This window comes from Rosa chinensis, chromosome 6 (assembly GCF_002994745.2).
Source record: "Rosa chinensis cultivar Old Blush chromosome 6, RchiOBHm-V2, whole genome shotgun sequence".
NCBI lineage: Eukaryota > Viridiplantae > Streptophyta > Magnoliopsida > Rosales > Rosaceae > Rosa > Rosa chinensis.
This window is the reverse complement of record NC_037093.1, coordinates 56,214,369-56,229,046: the sequence shown is the minus strand read 5'-3', so window position 1 is coordinate 56,229,046 and position 14,678 is coordinate 56,214,369. Positions and strand designations below refer to the sequence as shown.

The following is a 14,678-nucleotide window of genomic DNA, read 5'->3' as shown; positions in this document are numbered from 1 at the left end:
CAAGGTAGTGGAGTGCAATGACATCCATTACGAAAGAATATGTCTCATCCTAGTCGATTCCAGGGCATTTTGTGAGAAGCCTTGCGCCATAAGGCGAGATTGCCATCTCTTTTTCTCATCACGCTTTCTAACGAAGACACATTAGTCAATAGGTTTTATGTCAGGAGGTGTTGGCATTACTGGCTCAGAAAACCCTCTTAGTTAGAGAATCCATCTTAACCTGGATCGCATCTTTCCATTTAGGCTAAATCTCTCTACGTTGGCATTCATTCATCAACGGAGAGTGGTTCGATATCATCAGACTCAACAAACTCATGTGCAACGAAATGCGCAACTACATCATCAATTATGATGGAGTTTCTATCCCACGTCTCATGTACACTAGTGTAAGTTTCATAGAGCTCTATATTCTCAGGAATAGATTCTGACGTTGAGGTGTCCCCCAACGATAACCATAACCCGGAAGATTCTCATGAGACGGATTCAGAGTCTTGATGATCAAAGGATTAGAATGTGCCAAAGTATCCTTCGAACCCACGGGCCTCCCACGCATCCTAGCTGGGGCCATGGCCTGTAACGCCAGAGTGCCACTCTCTTTGGCGTTGGCGCCATGCCTACCTCCGTGTAGGGTGGCGCTACGTCCTCTCGTAGGGACGTCGTTCCTTGCAGGCATGTTTGCAGCATATTTGTGTGATCTCGTCACTGTAATAGGGATCGAGATGAGACATAGTGGGGACAGGCCACGATAATTTCTGTCATTCCTACTAAACATCGGTGTTCTTATCTCCCCCTAACGACAGGAAGACTGTCTCATCAAAGTGACAACCCGCAAATCTAGCGGTACTGAGATCGCCTTGCAAGGGCATTAAGTGGCGGACGATTGTGGGAGTCTTAAATCCAACTGAGTTGCCCATTCGGTTGTAAGGACCTATCATAGTGCGCTGTGGCGGCGCAATGGGCACATAAATGGCTCACTCAAATGTGCGTAAGTACAAAATACTTGTACCCAGTCACTAGCTGTAACGCAGGGGTACATTGAGTGGTGGTAGGTCGTAGAAGAATTTGCATAGTTGCATGCGATATTGCATCACCTCAAGCAGATATAAGGAGAGTGGTGCGCATTACCAATGTCCAGACTATCATCGTAGTCGTTTCCGCGAGACCAATTGGGTGTGTACATGGGAATATGATGTCTAACATCAGTCCTAATGCAATAACCATTGAAAGTCTTCGATGTAAACTCTCTAGCATAGTCAAATCCAATTGACTGAATATGATGATTTGGGGAGTGAGCCTGTTGTCATATGATATGTGCTAGGAGGGTAGCATAAGCAGCATTACAAGTGGAAAATGGCACGACACGTGACCAGCGTGTTTGCGTGTCAACCAACATCATGAGATATTTAAACGTCCACAGGTTGGTTGAATCAGTCCATAGAATCCCCCATGGATTTGATGTAAGAACAAAATGAGTATTTTCATATCCTTTGCGTAGGACGGTCTCAGTCCTAAGTTCCCAAAGGAACTGGCTTTGCAAAATGAGCGAGAGGCTTTAGAAGCAACCAATGAGATTTTTGGTTAGGCCTGAGCAAAGGAACTCATCTCCGTTCTCTACATGCGTTTTCGCATGGAATCCGTTGGCTATTCATAGGGCCATTTTCCCTAAGAGCGTAGAAAAGCTCGTAATTAAAAAGGAGTCATAAAGAAGAGAACTCAACTTTTATTAATAAGCCAAACGGAATTACATCATCGTTTCTTTTAACCAAAGAAAATCTAATCCAATAAACTAGTTAATGCAAAACAATGGTAGTCGTCTAACTTCTTTCGGTAATTCCAATGTAAATGTGACCAGGTGAGTAGAGAGATGTCGGTGGAGCAAAGCTCGCTTAAGTACCACTTATCTCAAAACCTTTCTAGACATCACTTTTACATTGAGTACGCCTACTTTGAAGAAAGACTAATATCATTGGCATCTACTACAAAAGTAATATGGCAATGGCCTACATCTCTTGGAAAATAAAAAGACTTAATCAAAATTGCCAGTTTCTGGGTCTTGATCCTTGTAGTCTTCCACCCTTAGATCGAGATCTCCATCTTGATCTTCTTGTTCCATGTAATTTGCTTCCCTTACTTCATGATACGTCTTGTATGCATTTGCAACATTCTGGGGTGTTGTACATGCTTTGGCCCAATGTTCAGTTGATCCACATCGAAAACAAACATCATTATGGTCAGGCTCCCTTGATTGAGGCGCCATTGGGGCGCGATTTGGAAGACCTATGCTCTTGGTGGCGTTAACACCATGGTCGGAGGTTCCGCCTCTCTCTCTCTCTCTTCACACATTGACCTCCACGATTCCGTGCACGCCTCTCTTGGCGATTTCCTTCCTCTTTAGGGCGAACATATGGACCAGAATGTCCAGAATTGCCCCTACTCTTAGGGTTTCGCTCCTTGCGTCCTCCATTGGGGGCGCGACTATAGTTAGACTCCGGAATAGGCTTAGTTCCCACGGGTCTAGCATTATAGTTCTTCACAAGAATATTGTCGTGCTTTTCAGCTACGTTCATGGCGCCAATGAGCTCATGAAACCTTGTGATACGTCCTGCATTTACATCAATCCGATAATTCTTTGAAATCATCAGTGCAGAGACGGGGAAGGTAGAGAGAGTCTTCTCAATCAACATCGTATCAGTTATGGCTTGGCCACAAAACTCCATCAGATACTTGATACGAAGAGCTTCCGAGTTATAATCAAGCACAGACTTGAAATCACAAAAGCGGAGGCTATGCCATCGCACTTCTAAATCAGGAAGCAGGGAGTCACGAATGTTGCCAAATCGCTGCTCAAGTTCTACCCATAGCTTTCTTGGGTCTTCCTCATTGAGGTATTCATTTTGGAGCGCGTCATTCATGTGCCTTGTCATGAGAATTATGGCTTTAGCTTGTTTTGCTTCAAAAGCAGTAGCTTGCACAATGGAGAGCACGTTCTGACCAGGCTCTTGGATGGCTCCCAGAAGTCCATCAGCCTTAAGATGTTGGCGCACATCTCAGACCCACCTATGGTATCCTGTGCCAGTTGTCTTTAGTGGAACGAAGTTCAACTTGTTCAGGTTACTCATCCTGAAAAACAACACAAGATTAGGGTTAGTTTCGGAGCGAAAAAAGGCTACCACGAAAAACTATTAAATTTCTGAGCGTAGTCGCTTCCAAGAAATTAGGAATTTTCTGAGCGCAGTCGCTTCCAAGAAAATCTGATTCCAAGAGGGGTTTTGGATTAGATCTAAACAACGATGTATGTGGTCGATCGTTTTCTTCTCAACAAACTCTAAGTTTGGAGGACTCTACAAGCTCCAAGCTTGGAGTGAGCACGAACCTCCACAGTTCGGCTATTGGTCTCCCTTATGAAGAAGAAAGGGGGGTAGGAGAAGGGATGATGGAAGTCCCCGAGAAAAGAAGAAGAAATTGAAAAACTTCAAAAACGGGAACTTTTAGAAAAGTTTACCTTGAAAAATTGCAGAAAATCTTGACCGGAAAAGTATCACTGGAAAAGTCGCCGAAAAGTGGCCTGAAAAGTCGCCGGAAAAGTTTTGACCAGTGTTGACTGGCTGTTGACTGACCGTTGACCGGAGGTGCTGACGTGGCAGATCTGTTACTGACGCGGCAGGGCTGACTGGGCGCCTGCTGGACGCTTACGTGGCAGGAAACTTGGTTGCTTGGCTGGTGCACGTGGGCTTCGCTGGGCCTGCTGCACGTGGGCTGCAGCAGGTGGGCTTGGGCTGCACAGGTTCTTCCCTTTTTTTTTTCTTTTTTTTTTTCTTTCTGCCGGTTCAGGTCTGGTGGACGCCGGTGGCCAGTTCAGGTTGATTCCTGCCGGTTTTGGGGGTGGCGCCGCCGGTTCTGGGTTCCTGGGATTGTGAGCTTCAAGGTAGGCGGCGGTGGTTTCTGATATTTGAAGGTTACGAATTTAGGGTTTCAGGGTTAGGGCTCGTGCTGATAACGTGTTTTAGGGAATCAGAAATTGAGAGATAATCGCTGTGTATTCTCATTGATAATAGGGGCCTCTTTATATAGAGGATTACAATGCATAGAGTTAGAATCATACAAGGAAAGAGAATCTCTAGATTCTTCTAATTCAACCCTATTACCACTAGGTCAAGTAACCTAGAGTTTGGATTAAACACAAATAGAGATATCCTTAAATAGAAGGTAATTTTTCACCAATAAGATTTTCGCAAGGTGAGTTAAGTGAAGGAAATTGATTTTAAAAATTGTTTTAGGTATCAAGACTACCAATTGGGCTATTTGAATTAAGTTTGGGCCGAAAACTAAAGTTTGGGCCAATGTCCTTCCAATTGGGCCTAAAGAATTACTAAGGTTTGTTGAAGCAAAAGATTGTCGGGATTATTATGGAAGAATACAAATTGAGTTTTTAGTAATTCAAGTTTTGGGCATACGAGGAGTCGACTAAGAACATTAGTGATGAAAAACGAATAAAGAAGTGAGCTTAAAACCCTACTCAATTATTGGTTGAATTCGTCGCAGGGGTATATTTGTCATTTCACATGTACAAGTATAAATAGAAACAAAAACCCTAAAATCCCAAAACACTCTCTCCCTCACTCTTAGCCGTTCTCTTCTCTCCCCCTCTCCCCGTGTTTTCTCTTCTTCTTCCCTGTGCCACCACCGGAGACCCCAGCTTCGGCCACCACCTCTAGTCACCACCACCACCGATCGAAACAGGACTCGATTCTGACCTAAACCCAGCAAGAATCACCGGCATGCGCCGCCTCCAGCTACCGCATGCAACCACCACAGTTTCCGCCACCATGCCTAGCCGGAAAGGGTACTTTCGATCACTTTCTCCACTCACTACCACCAGCACTCGATTCAGCACCCAAAACCGACCAAACTTGAGCCTCACCTTTCGACATGCATTGCTCACAGCTACTATACACGACCACCACAGTCGCAACACTACTGCTCCTCCACTTTATTCAATTTCCGATCATACACCACCGTCAGATCAGTAGACAAGGAAGAGCGAAACCCATGAGCATCATCACCCACCGATGTCGGGAGACCGCCGTACCAGCATCGTCAGAGGCCTCGGCCCTGCAAGCCCTCATTTTTCGATCTCCAGCTCGAATCGAGCTAAGCAACCTCCGTAGCTAGAATCAAGGCTTCACGGTGCATCAAAGCCCTAGGACCCCGACCTCCGATTCCGACTGGAGCCGCCGTACGCGCTGCACTCGCCGCCCCAGGCGTGTGGACCACCGTAACTCCGTCTCTCACGGTACCGGGAAATCGTCAGGACTTCTCGATTAGGTAATTTCATGATTCCCTTTAGCTGCAGCTTCTAGTTTGAGTGGAGTGAACCCTAATAACCTATTATTTGATTTGGGGTATGAGGTTTTTGGAATCTGCGTTTTTGGAGTTTCAGAGAAGGAGGAGACTGCTGGGTCAGTTTCAATTAAAACTGGAAGAGGTAAGGACCATGTGCAGATTTTGTGTGGAATAAGAAATTGGTTGAAGGTTAATTTTGATCGTATTTTGCGTACTAGGGAATCTGGAGGATTAATGGTGGTAGGGTGCAGCTTCGACAATTTGGCTTCTAAGTTGGAAAAGAATGATGGTAAGGGTCTTGGTACTTGGAAATTTGTTATGCAGCAAAATGTTTGTACATAGTGAAGTTATGGCTTTGTGGATTACTTGAAATGAAATTGATTGAATGTATGGACAGAGTTGGTTTTGTAAATTAAGAAGATGTATTTGGTTTGGAAATATCATTTTGCAAACGAGTCTAATTTGGTGGTAATTGAGAATTAAAGCTCGATGTGTTGAATGAAGTCAAGGAAGATTAAGTAATCACAATTGTTTGAGAAAATGATAATGAAATTGGTATTGTTGCTCGAGTTATAGATGGTGTTAATTGGACAAGTTTGGTTTGGTCATTTGTGTAGAAAATTGGTCTTGTGAATTTTATTAGTAAGCTTGATCCAATGTTGAAGTGTGACTTAGGAATGAAAGCAGTGATTTGGTTAAATGCATGAGAAAAATTATAAATAAGAAAGGACCGGTTTTGACAAGTGAATTAATTTGTTGGGAATTCTATTTAAAGTTCGTGAAATACTCAAAGTATTCAAAACCTACCATATCCCGGAATTACTAAAGGATGAAATTATTTGGGAATGGTGGTTGTTGCTATTTAATTTGCTTAAGGTTTAAAAGCTAAATGAAATGAGGTCAAACCGGTTGACCGAAACTTTAAACATGGAAAGAAGTGTGATCACCCTATCCCGAATGAGCGATACTACGTTAAGTGAATCGTTCGGGAATGGTAATCGTCATTTGTTTTCTTATAGTAGTAATGTTAAACAATTTTTGGGTCAAAGTGCTAAGTATAATCACCATATCCTAAATGATTCAAATGCTACATCATTTGGTTTATTTGGGAATGGATAATAGGTTTTAACGACTAAAGGAAAATTCGATGGACTTCAGGGAAGTTAAATAAATGCTTTGGTTGCTCGGTTAATTAAGTTATAGTGTAGTCAATGTACTCATTGATTTAATTTTATTTCAAAGGACTCGAGCGTGTGCACATAGATTTGGACAAATGATCGAAAGTCGGGAACGAGCCCGAACGTGGACGAGCACTCCAATTCCAGGTAGGGTGAGCTGTCCCTTCCTTGTTAGAGGCTTTTCTATATGTGGAATGATCTAGTATAATAATATGTTGCCTGCAAGTACGTTTTTGGTTGTTCATTAGTCGATGCCTCGTGATATCCGTGTTTCCATAACTGATAATTGTTTATTGCGAAAACCGAGGCTAGACTTGCATGTTGAGATACTATACCCATCGTATATTTGTACTTGTGACCTAAAAGTGAATGGGACCTAGACGCATAGATTCCTAGGGATCCCACGGTGTCGATAACCGTGAACCTCCGGAGGGGGCCATGCTCCTATGTTTGTCGAGGAAGAGTGAGTACAGACAGTGAACTAGTCATAGGAGACTCAGGGCCAGGAAATGGACACTTTCGCTACTTGTAGTTATAAGGACTACAGAGTAGTTGGCCGGTTCTTGAAGTATGACGAACCAGGTCGGTCACCGATTTGTTTGAGTTTAGCCGGCAGATAAGTATCTCGGAGCTCCAAATTATGTGAAGCATACTGCATATGCTTTATAAAAGAAATAAATGTTTGTGGTTACCTCTTTTTAAAGTATTTTCGATAAATGTGCACAATATTATGTAGTAAATATTTTCGATTATTATTATTATTATTATTTTCAAACCTAGCATGGTTGGGTCGGCCCCTACTGGGCATGCGAGGACGAAAGCTCACCCCTACAACAGTGTGCAGGTTTCGAGCATGTGGTCAGGGAGCGTACAGAGGAGGCACATGGCCTGGCTTGGCACATTTCTCTTGGACTTTGTTAAAAGAGGGTTTTGGTCCTTTATAGAATTTTGAAGTAACTTATTTATTTACCTTTTATGTATTTGTTTTCTACTCACTTATTTACAAAATTTCGGGAGACCCGCAACCCTGGGGCGCGTCTCTCATACTTGTATTTACTTAGTGACTTGTTATCTTCCAAATTGGGCCTCTATTGTAAGCCCAAATCCTTTAGCCCACTTTAAATTCTGTTTTGAAAATATGTTGTTCGATTGCTAGAATGATTTGTCCAAGAAAGTGTTTTGTAAACCAACAATTTAAACCCAAAAGGCCTTGCGATTTCGGGTTGATGAGTTATCAGGATGTTATTCGTGACATGTCGGTTTCTCATTGGCTCGGGGTAGTGGCGCTGTGGGACCCCCCTTTTGGGTCACCACAACAGAGTTGTATGATGATCTGGATGAAGACATTTTATACCTTATATGATGGCTTCTTACTAATTGTCTTCTTATATGATCTGGTGGTATGCTTCCCAAATCTCTTACTTGGGTTGTATGCCTCTATAAGATTATTCTTGTATTATAAGAAACTCATAGACTTTTTGGACTTGGTTTTAAGAGGTTTAAGTATTTCAGATACTGCATTATGAAAGCGGTTGACTATTAGTTCAGAGTAGTTAGCTATTAACGCAACTTCTCCGTTTTCCTCTGAAATGCATCCAATTTGTTCGAGCAACTTAATTTGGTTTTTGATTGTAATTTTGTCAGCTAAATCTACAAGATTCTGAATTTTAGTGTCGTTGTCTATCAACTCTATCCAGCATTTTAATCTTCTAGCCAACATGACATCTTTATTTGTTTCTAACATTTTTTGTTCAAGGACATTTAGTCCATCACTTAATTTCTTTTCAGTTGACATACGACTAAAATCATATTTAGAATCATTCTCTAAATGGCACCATTCCAAAATGTTATGCAAAAACTAAAACGCTACATTAAAATCAGTGTTGACATTGTTGGCATTAAGTCGTCTTCTAAGTACTTGCTGCATTCTTCGTCTAAGTACCTGTTGTATTCCAAACTTATATCAATCACCTTAAGCTTTGTTTGTGCGCCTTGAGATTCAATCTTTAAATTCCTAGATAGAAAGATCATGGTGTTGAACAAAATGACTGCAAATCCAGCCAAAGATGCATCTTTTATTAACTTTTCTAATATATTTGATTGTGCAGTATTCTTAACAGAAAAATACAACCCAAAATAAAACGCAAATTCGCATAACATTATGTTTGATGAACGTAGAATCTGTGGTCCCGTAGATAATTTTCTATGACTAGTCCCACAGTTATTGTGAAGCATTGTCTCCGTACTCACAGAAACTTCCTGTATGGTCTGCTTGCTTCCTCATCTTGCATATGGAATTCTCGGACGATGCCCTTGTAGACTAAGACGATGATAGCGATGCCAAAGATTCCGATGATGGCAAAGTTGAGGCGAGTCCAGCGGAAGTTGTGCTCCAGATTTTCTCTGGCTGCGCCCCACTCCTCCACGAACCTATTCTTGTTTGGCTCCATTCAGTATCTCCAATTGTCCTTTAAGCGAATAGTCACAACCAAGAAGCATGTTGGCGTACTTGTACCGTTGAAAATGGTTCCATTTTCTATCATTCAAACACTTGCCCACGAGCTCTTCACATTTCTTGATTACTTGTTCTGAATCTTCCAGCTCCTCAATATTCGAGCAGTAAGATAGCTTCATGTTGCATTCTTGTAACTGCTCGATTATTGGTTTTAGGGAGTCTAATATGGATTTGATGTTCTTGAACAGGGATCTGTATATGATGTTCTTGTCTATCAGGAGTATCATCTCTTTAATGCCTTCATAAACTACACTGCATGCAGTTCCAAGATCAGCCCCTCCATAGCTTGGACGTTTATTTTTGCACTGTCTCTTTCTCTTTTATTATCACTCACTTCTCTGTTGTATATTCATGTCTTTCACATGTTTATGAGATTCTTAGTAATTTTCATATTAGTCTCGTTCTTCGGAATATATTCATCATCACTAGTTGTACTAGCATTGCCACTTTCCTTTTTATCTTCTCGACTTTGAAGCTAATGCAAAGTAGTTTCTAACTTTTCATTCATCTCATTATAAAACTACATATAAATATTGACAAACCGAACCAACCGATTTCGAAATGATGATTAGTTCGAACCCGAGTCAAATAGTTGGAAATCGGTTGATCAAACGGCCAAAAGTGAGGTATTGGTTACCAGACTTCCCCTTCAATTCTGTAGTTAAGGTTGGCTTCTCTGCATATTGGAGAGATTCGAAAACTGACATTGTTGTTGCTTACATTGAATATGAAACTCAAAGAAAAAAAACATGAGGTATTGGTCGGCATTGGACCCAAAAATTGATCCTTGATCCAAATGCCAAAATCCAACCCAATTTTCTCACGCACTCTAAACTCTCAACAAGTTTTTTTTTCTCTTTTAACTCGTTTTTAATTCTAATTTATTGTGCTTACCAAAAAAATTCTAATTTAATTTATTGGCGCGACTATTAAAAAGAACAATGTCGTTTGATTTGGCAGTCAAAACTCAAAAACGCGTGTAAAACATTGAACAGAATTCTCCCTAGGATAAATGGAGAATTGAAGCATCACTCCCCAAAAAGCCTTTGCTGACCTTCCCCGATAATCCGAATACGAATTCGGGTCAATTCCGGAGCCTAGGGTTGCCACTCCTACTTCTACCCAAATCCCTAATTCCAATTCTGATTTCAGCGATGATATTAGAGAAATGCATAGGAGCTCAAAGATGTCGGAGGATCCAGCGAGCTCTCCGGCACGGCAAGGTCACAATCCTCTGCCTCGTCCTCACCGTCGTCGTCCTACGTGGCACAATCGGAGCTGGAAAGTTCGGCACCCCGGAGCAGGACTTCATCGAGATTCGCGACCACTTCTACTCCCGCAAGCGGGCCGAGCCCCACCGCGTCCTCGAGGAGGTCCAAACGACGTCGTCCGACGACGACCCCAACAACTACAACGCCTTCGACATCAACACGATCCTCAAGGACGAAGGCGAGGAGGAGAAACCCGACCCGAGTAAGCCCTACACTCTCGGACCCAAGATTTCAAATTGGGACGAGCAGAGAAGGAAATGGCTGAAAAAGAACCCCAATTTCCCGAATTTCGTTGGGCCCAACAAGCCCAGGGTGCTTCTGGTGACTGGGTCGTCGCCAAAACCCTGCGAGAACCCGGTAGGTGATCATTATCTGTTGAAGTCTATTAAGAACAAGATTGATTATTGTAGGTTGCACGGGATTGAGGTTTTCTACAATATGGCTCTTTTGGATGCTGAAATGGCTGGGTTTTGGGCCAAGCTTCCGCTGATTCGGAAGCTGCTGTTGTCTCACCCGGAAGTCGAGTTTCTGTGGTGGATGGATAGTGATGCTATGTTCACAGATATGGCTTTCGAGTTGCCTTGGGAGAGGTACAAAGATTCCAACTTTGTGATGCATGGCTGGAATGAGATGGTTTATGATGACAAGAATTGGATTGGATTGAATACCGGTAGCTTTTTGTTGAGGAACTGCCAGTGGTCTTTGGACATGCTTGATGCCTGGGCTCCAATGGGGCCGAAAGGAAAGGTTAGGGATGAGGCTGGGAAGATATTGACTAGCGCACTTAAGAATAGGCCGGTGTTTGAAGCTGACGATCAGTCGGCTATGGTTTATATATTGGCTACTCAGAGGGAGAAGTGGGGTGATAAGGTTTATCTCGAGAATGCGTATTATTTACATGGTTATTGGGGGATTTTGGTTGATAGATATGAGGAAATGATTGAGAATTATCATCCTGGTTTGGGTGATCATCGTTGGCCGCTAGTGACACATTTTGTGGGTTGCAAGCCGTGTGGGAAGTTTGGAGATTACCCAGTTGAGAGATGTTTGAAGCAGATGGACAGGGCTTTTAACTTTGGTGATAATCAGGTTCTTCAAATCTATGGATTCACACACAAGTCCTTGGCTAGTAGACGAGTTAAGAGAGTTCGAAATGAAACGAGCAAGCCACTTAAGGTTAAAGATGAACTCGGGTTGCTTCATCCTGCGTTTAAGGCTGTTAAGGTATCATCTTCCTAGGTCAGCAGTTTTGCTCACTCATGTGAGACATGCTACAATGTGTATGTTGTTCCTAATGCTTCCCGTGCTAGGTGTGGAGATAGTATTCTTTTGTTCCTTATAAATATTTGTTACTTGCCAAATGAAACAGAGAGATTAATTTATTGTTTTGCTCAATTTTTGTAGCTTCTGGCTATATACTTTGTTTCAATCTTCATACATGAGACCTGTTCATGCTTTTGTCTGTGAATTATAAGCTATGAAGTTTAGAATATGATGGATATTCCTGCATTATGCATTTACTTGTTCAGAAGACATGGGACTTGGTTTCATGGATTTTTGCTTATCATGTAGCCAGGCAAGTGGTTTACAAACTAGTTCTTGATTTCCTGGTCACCAATCGGTTGGTGTTTTGAGTATTTGCCTGCATCACTTAGAATTAGATCTCACTAGAGATGTGGAAAAGTTAGAGATTTGTTGAACCAGGATATGGGTGTTTTGAGTATACATGCTTGATTTTATTTCACACTGGTCGGTCTTATGATGTATTTTTGGTTAGCTGCAATGATACTTAGTCTGCTCACTGCCATTTCATTTACTGCTATCAAGTTATTTTCCATAGTGTTCGGTCAGTAGAAGCTTGTTTTAACTCATCGGTGTGGATTCTGGTTTAGGGGACATGGTCTCATATAGAACACAATGAATCATAGTGGCATTGGAATGACATTTGTCAGTGATTGTTGATCATTGAATCGTAACGAGAATATTAGGTTCAAGAGTCCCCAAGAAATGTTAATTAAGACTGCGAGTTCATGCTGTCTGAGTGTCTGGCTAGTGATATTCTTCCATCATATTTTGGCTTTTTGATGCACTTTCACCTGCGATCTTGTACGTGTATGTGGTCGTCGTCATCACCACATTAATCCTTTCATCTTTGCATTTGCTTTTGTGCTTTAGCATTTTTTTATAATTTTCTTTTATCAAACCGAATTGACATATGATCTGCCACTTGCCTTAGTCCAAATATAATGCGGAAGATCTTAATGGCCATAAGAGAGTGCTTTTGCGGTTTTGCCAATTTGTAACCCCTGCTCGGAGTTATTGGAAACAAAACAAACATGAAGCATGTGATTAATACACAAACACTCTTCCAATGCATACACAAACACTCTGCAAAAGTAGATTACATATAGATGGTTATGAAACACTAACGTTACAAAATGCTAGCTTCGACATTATGCACAAGAAATTTCAGAGATATACAAGCTTAAGATTTACAACGGCCAAAAAAGCAACCCAAGCCAAACAAGGCTTCATGAGATCACAGGCAGTCGGATTCACGTCCTGAAACACCTTCGAACACCCAACCAGAGCCCCGAACATCCCCATGCACACAACGAGCCCGACCCATGGAGCTCCGGCCCCAAACACGATCGGATCCCATGCCAAACTCAAGACTAGCTGGGACAAATAAACTGGAAAGGCCACAGGATTCTTGTGAAACCCACCTTCCGCCCACACAAGCCAAGCCGAGAGACCCATCAAGAAACTCGAAGCCAAGCAAGTCAGACGAAAGCCCCACAGAGGCGGGAACCAGAAGGGCTTGGAGGTGGTGCGGTAGCTGTCGGTCGATCCCAAGTAAATAGTGATGAGGTGAAGAGCCACCGGGAGCGAAACCGCCACGGCTAGTGACCTTAGGCCGCGTTTGGCCATTTTCATTCTCATGTCGCGTTTGCTTGGGTAGTTGTTCTTGTTCATTGTGGCTGCGGTGCTCGTGGTGGTGTTAGGGTCTTCGGCAACCCTACGCTGCTTGAGGTTTTGGGAATCCATGTGAAACCAGAGAAGAGAACTGAGAAAGAAAGGCAAATGAGTCTGTTTGTGTTTATGTCTTGGAGGAAATTAAGGTGCGGATTATATAGTGGAGACCGAGTTTTGTGGGGGTTGTCTAAATGAAATGGACAGGTGGGCGGAGGAGGAGGTCTGGAGCGGAGGGAACCGGTGAAGAACACGTGGCTGTCTGAGAGAGAGTGTGCATGTCGGCATAGCATACTCGGCATAACCAGCACTTACTTTGCTCCATGATTAAGCATGAATTAAATTTGGTGTTTTAAGTTTTTGAAGAGCTGGAGTTCTGTACGCGGAAGCTGGTTGCTACTACACGTGGTCTGGGATTGGCTTAGACCGAAAGGTAACACTGTCGCTCTGTCGCTCTGTCACGAGCTCATAGTCTGAGACTAGATAAGATTGGATTAGAAAAGCTCGTGTTCATCTTCAAAATATCTGAACTGATTCACACTGTACATACTCTAGCGACTGTTTGCCGTTGTCCCAAGTCTGGAAAAGGTTTACAATTACAACATCATGAAATTTGTGATCTGTTTCTTCCCAAGTCTGGAAGTTATGTTTAGGCCTTTTGGTTTGACTCTTGTTATAAGTGACCCATTAGTGGCTCCAGATTATATCGTTCATACCGCTTGTAACATCTTCTGTATAAATGCACTCATTTAATCAAAAAAAAAAAACAGGCATATTGACTTGCAAGATATTGATATTGCTATTCTAGACTCGTAACATGGCTCGAGTTTAATTGGTTTAAGTTTAGTACACTCATTAAAAATTTAAGGAACAGTATAAGTCGAAGATATAAAGTTAAGCTTTAATTTTGGTATATATCAATATGCGTATGTAACGGTGAGGTTAATTAGTTAAATTGATGTGGAGCTCAATATATAACAAGTTATGTGAGCTCATTGAGATTCTCATGTGTTCGCCTGACTTGTTAAATTACATTCACGAGTGTCTTCTCTGTAAAAATTATTTTATTTTACTTAATTGAAATTTAATTATTTCTAATTCAATATCACCAACTCTCGAGAACACGATCTAAGCAAAACCCTAAGCACAGCCGGCGGCGGCTTTTGCACGATCACTTTCTTTGTCCGATGGTGGCTCTAGGCTGGCCTTTGGGCCTCGCCGATGCTGCTGCCGGACGGGGATTGCACTATACATTCGAACTCTGTGCGGGGGTTGCTCGGAAGTTTTTGCAGGTGGGTTCTGATTTCAGTCTTTGGTTTGCATCTCCGATTATGGTGACGTTGCGTCTGCGGATTTTGGTGGAACTCGGTTTGGGCTTCTTCGAAGGACGACGGTTGC

General features: G+C 42.3%; 3 protein-coding genes across 3 annotated transcripts; 1 reads left to right on the top strand and 2 right to left on the bottom strand.

Moving 5' to 3' along the window:
* Positions 1-8,767: 8,767 nt before the first annotated feature.
* On the bottom strand, positions 8,768-8,971 carry LOC112170135. Its single transcript, XM_024307306.2, has one exon. The coding sequence runs from the start codon at positions 8,969-8,971 to the stop codon at positions 8,768-8,770; it is 204 nt and encodes a 67-aa protein (XP_024163074.1).
* A 1,027-nt stretch (positions 8,972-9,998) lies between these two features.
* LOC112170362 (xyloglucan 6-xylosyltransferase 2) lies at positions 9,999-11,835 on the top strand. The gene has a single exon (XM_024307624.2). The coding sequence runs from the start codon at positions 10,191-10,193 to the stop codon at positions 11,544-11,546; it is 1,356 nt and encodes a 451-aa protein (XP_024163392.1). The 5' UTR covers positions 9,999-10,190; the 3' UTR covers positions 11,547-11,835.
* An 805-nt stretch (positions 11,836-12,640) lies between these two features.
* On the bottom strand, positions 12,641-13,574 carry LOC112170363 (translocator protein homolog). The gene has a single exon (XM_024307625.2). The coding sequence runs from the start codon at positions 13,353-13,355 to the stop codon at positions 12,777-12,779; it is 579 nt and encodes a 192-aa protein (XP_024163393.1). The 5' UTR covers positions 13,356-13,574; the 3' UTR covers positions 12,641-12,776.
* Between the last annotated feature and the right edge of the window lie 1,104 nt (positions 13,575-14,678).

What these genes read in the sequence shown, in the direction of transcription:
- LOC112170135 (XM_024307306.2), bottom strand. Translation starts at nt 8,971, where the DNA reads ATGGAGCCAAACAAGAATAGGTTCGTGGAGGAGTGGGGCGCAGCCAGA.
- LOC112170362 (XM_024307624.2), top strand. Translation starts at nt 10,191, where the DNA reads ATGATATTAGAGAAATGCATAGGAGCTCAAAGATGTCGGAGGATCCAG.
- LOC112170363 (XM_024307625.2), bottom strand. Translation starts at nt 13,355, where the DNA reads ATGGATTCCCAAAACCTCAAGCAGCGTAGGGTTGCCGAAGACCCTAAC.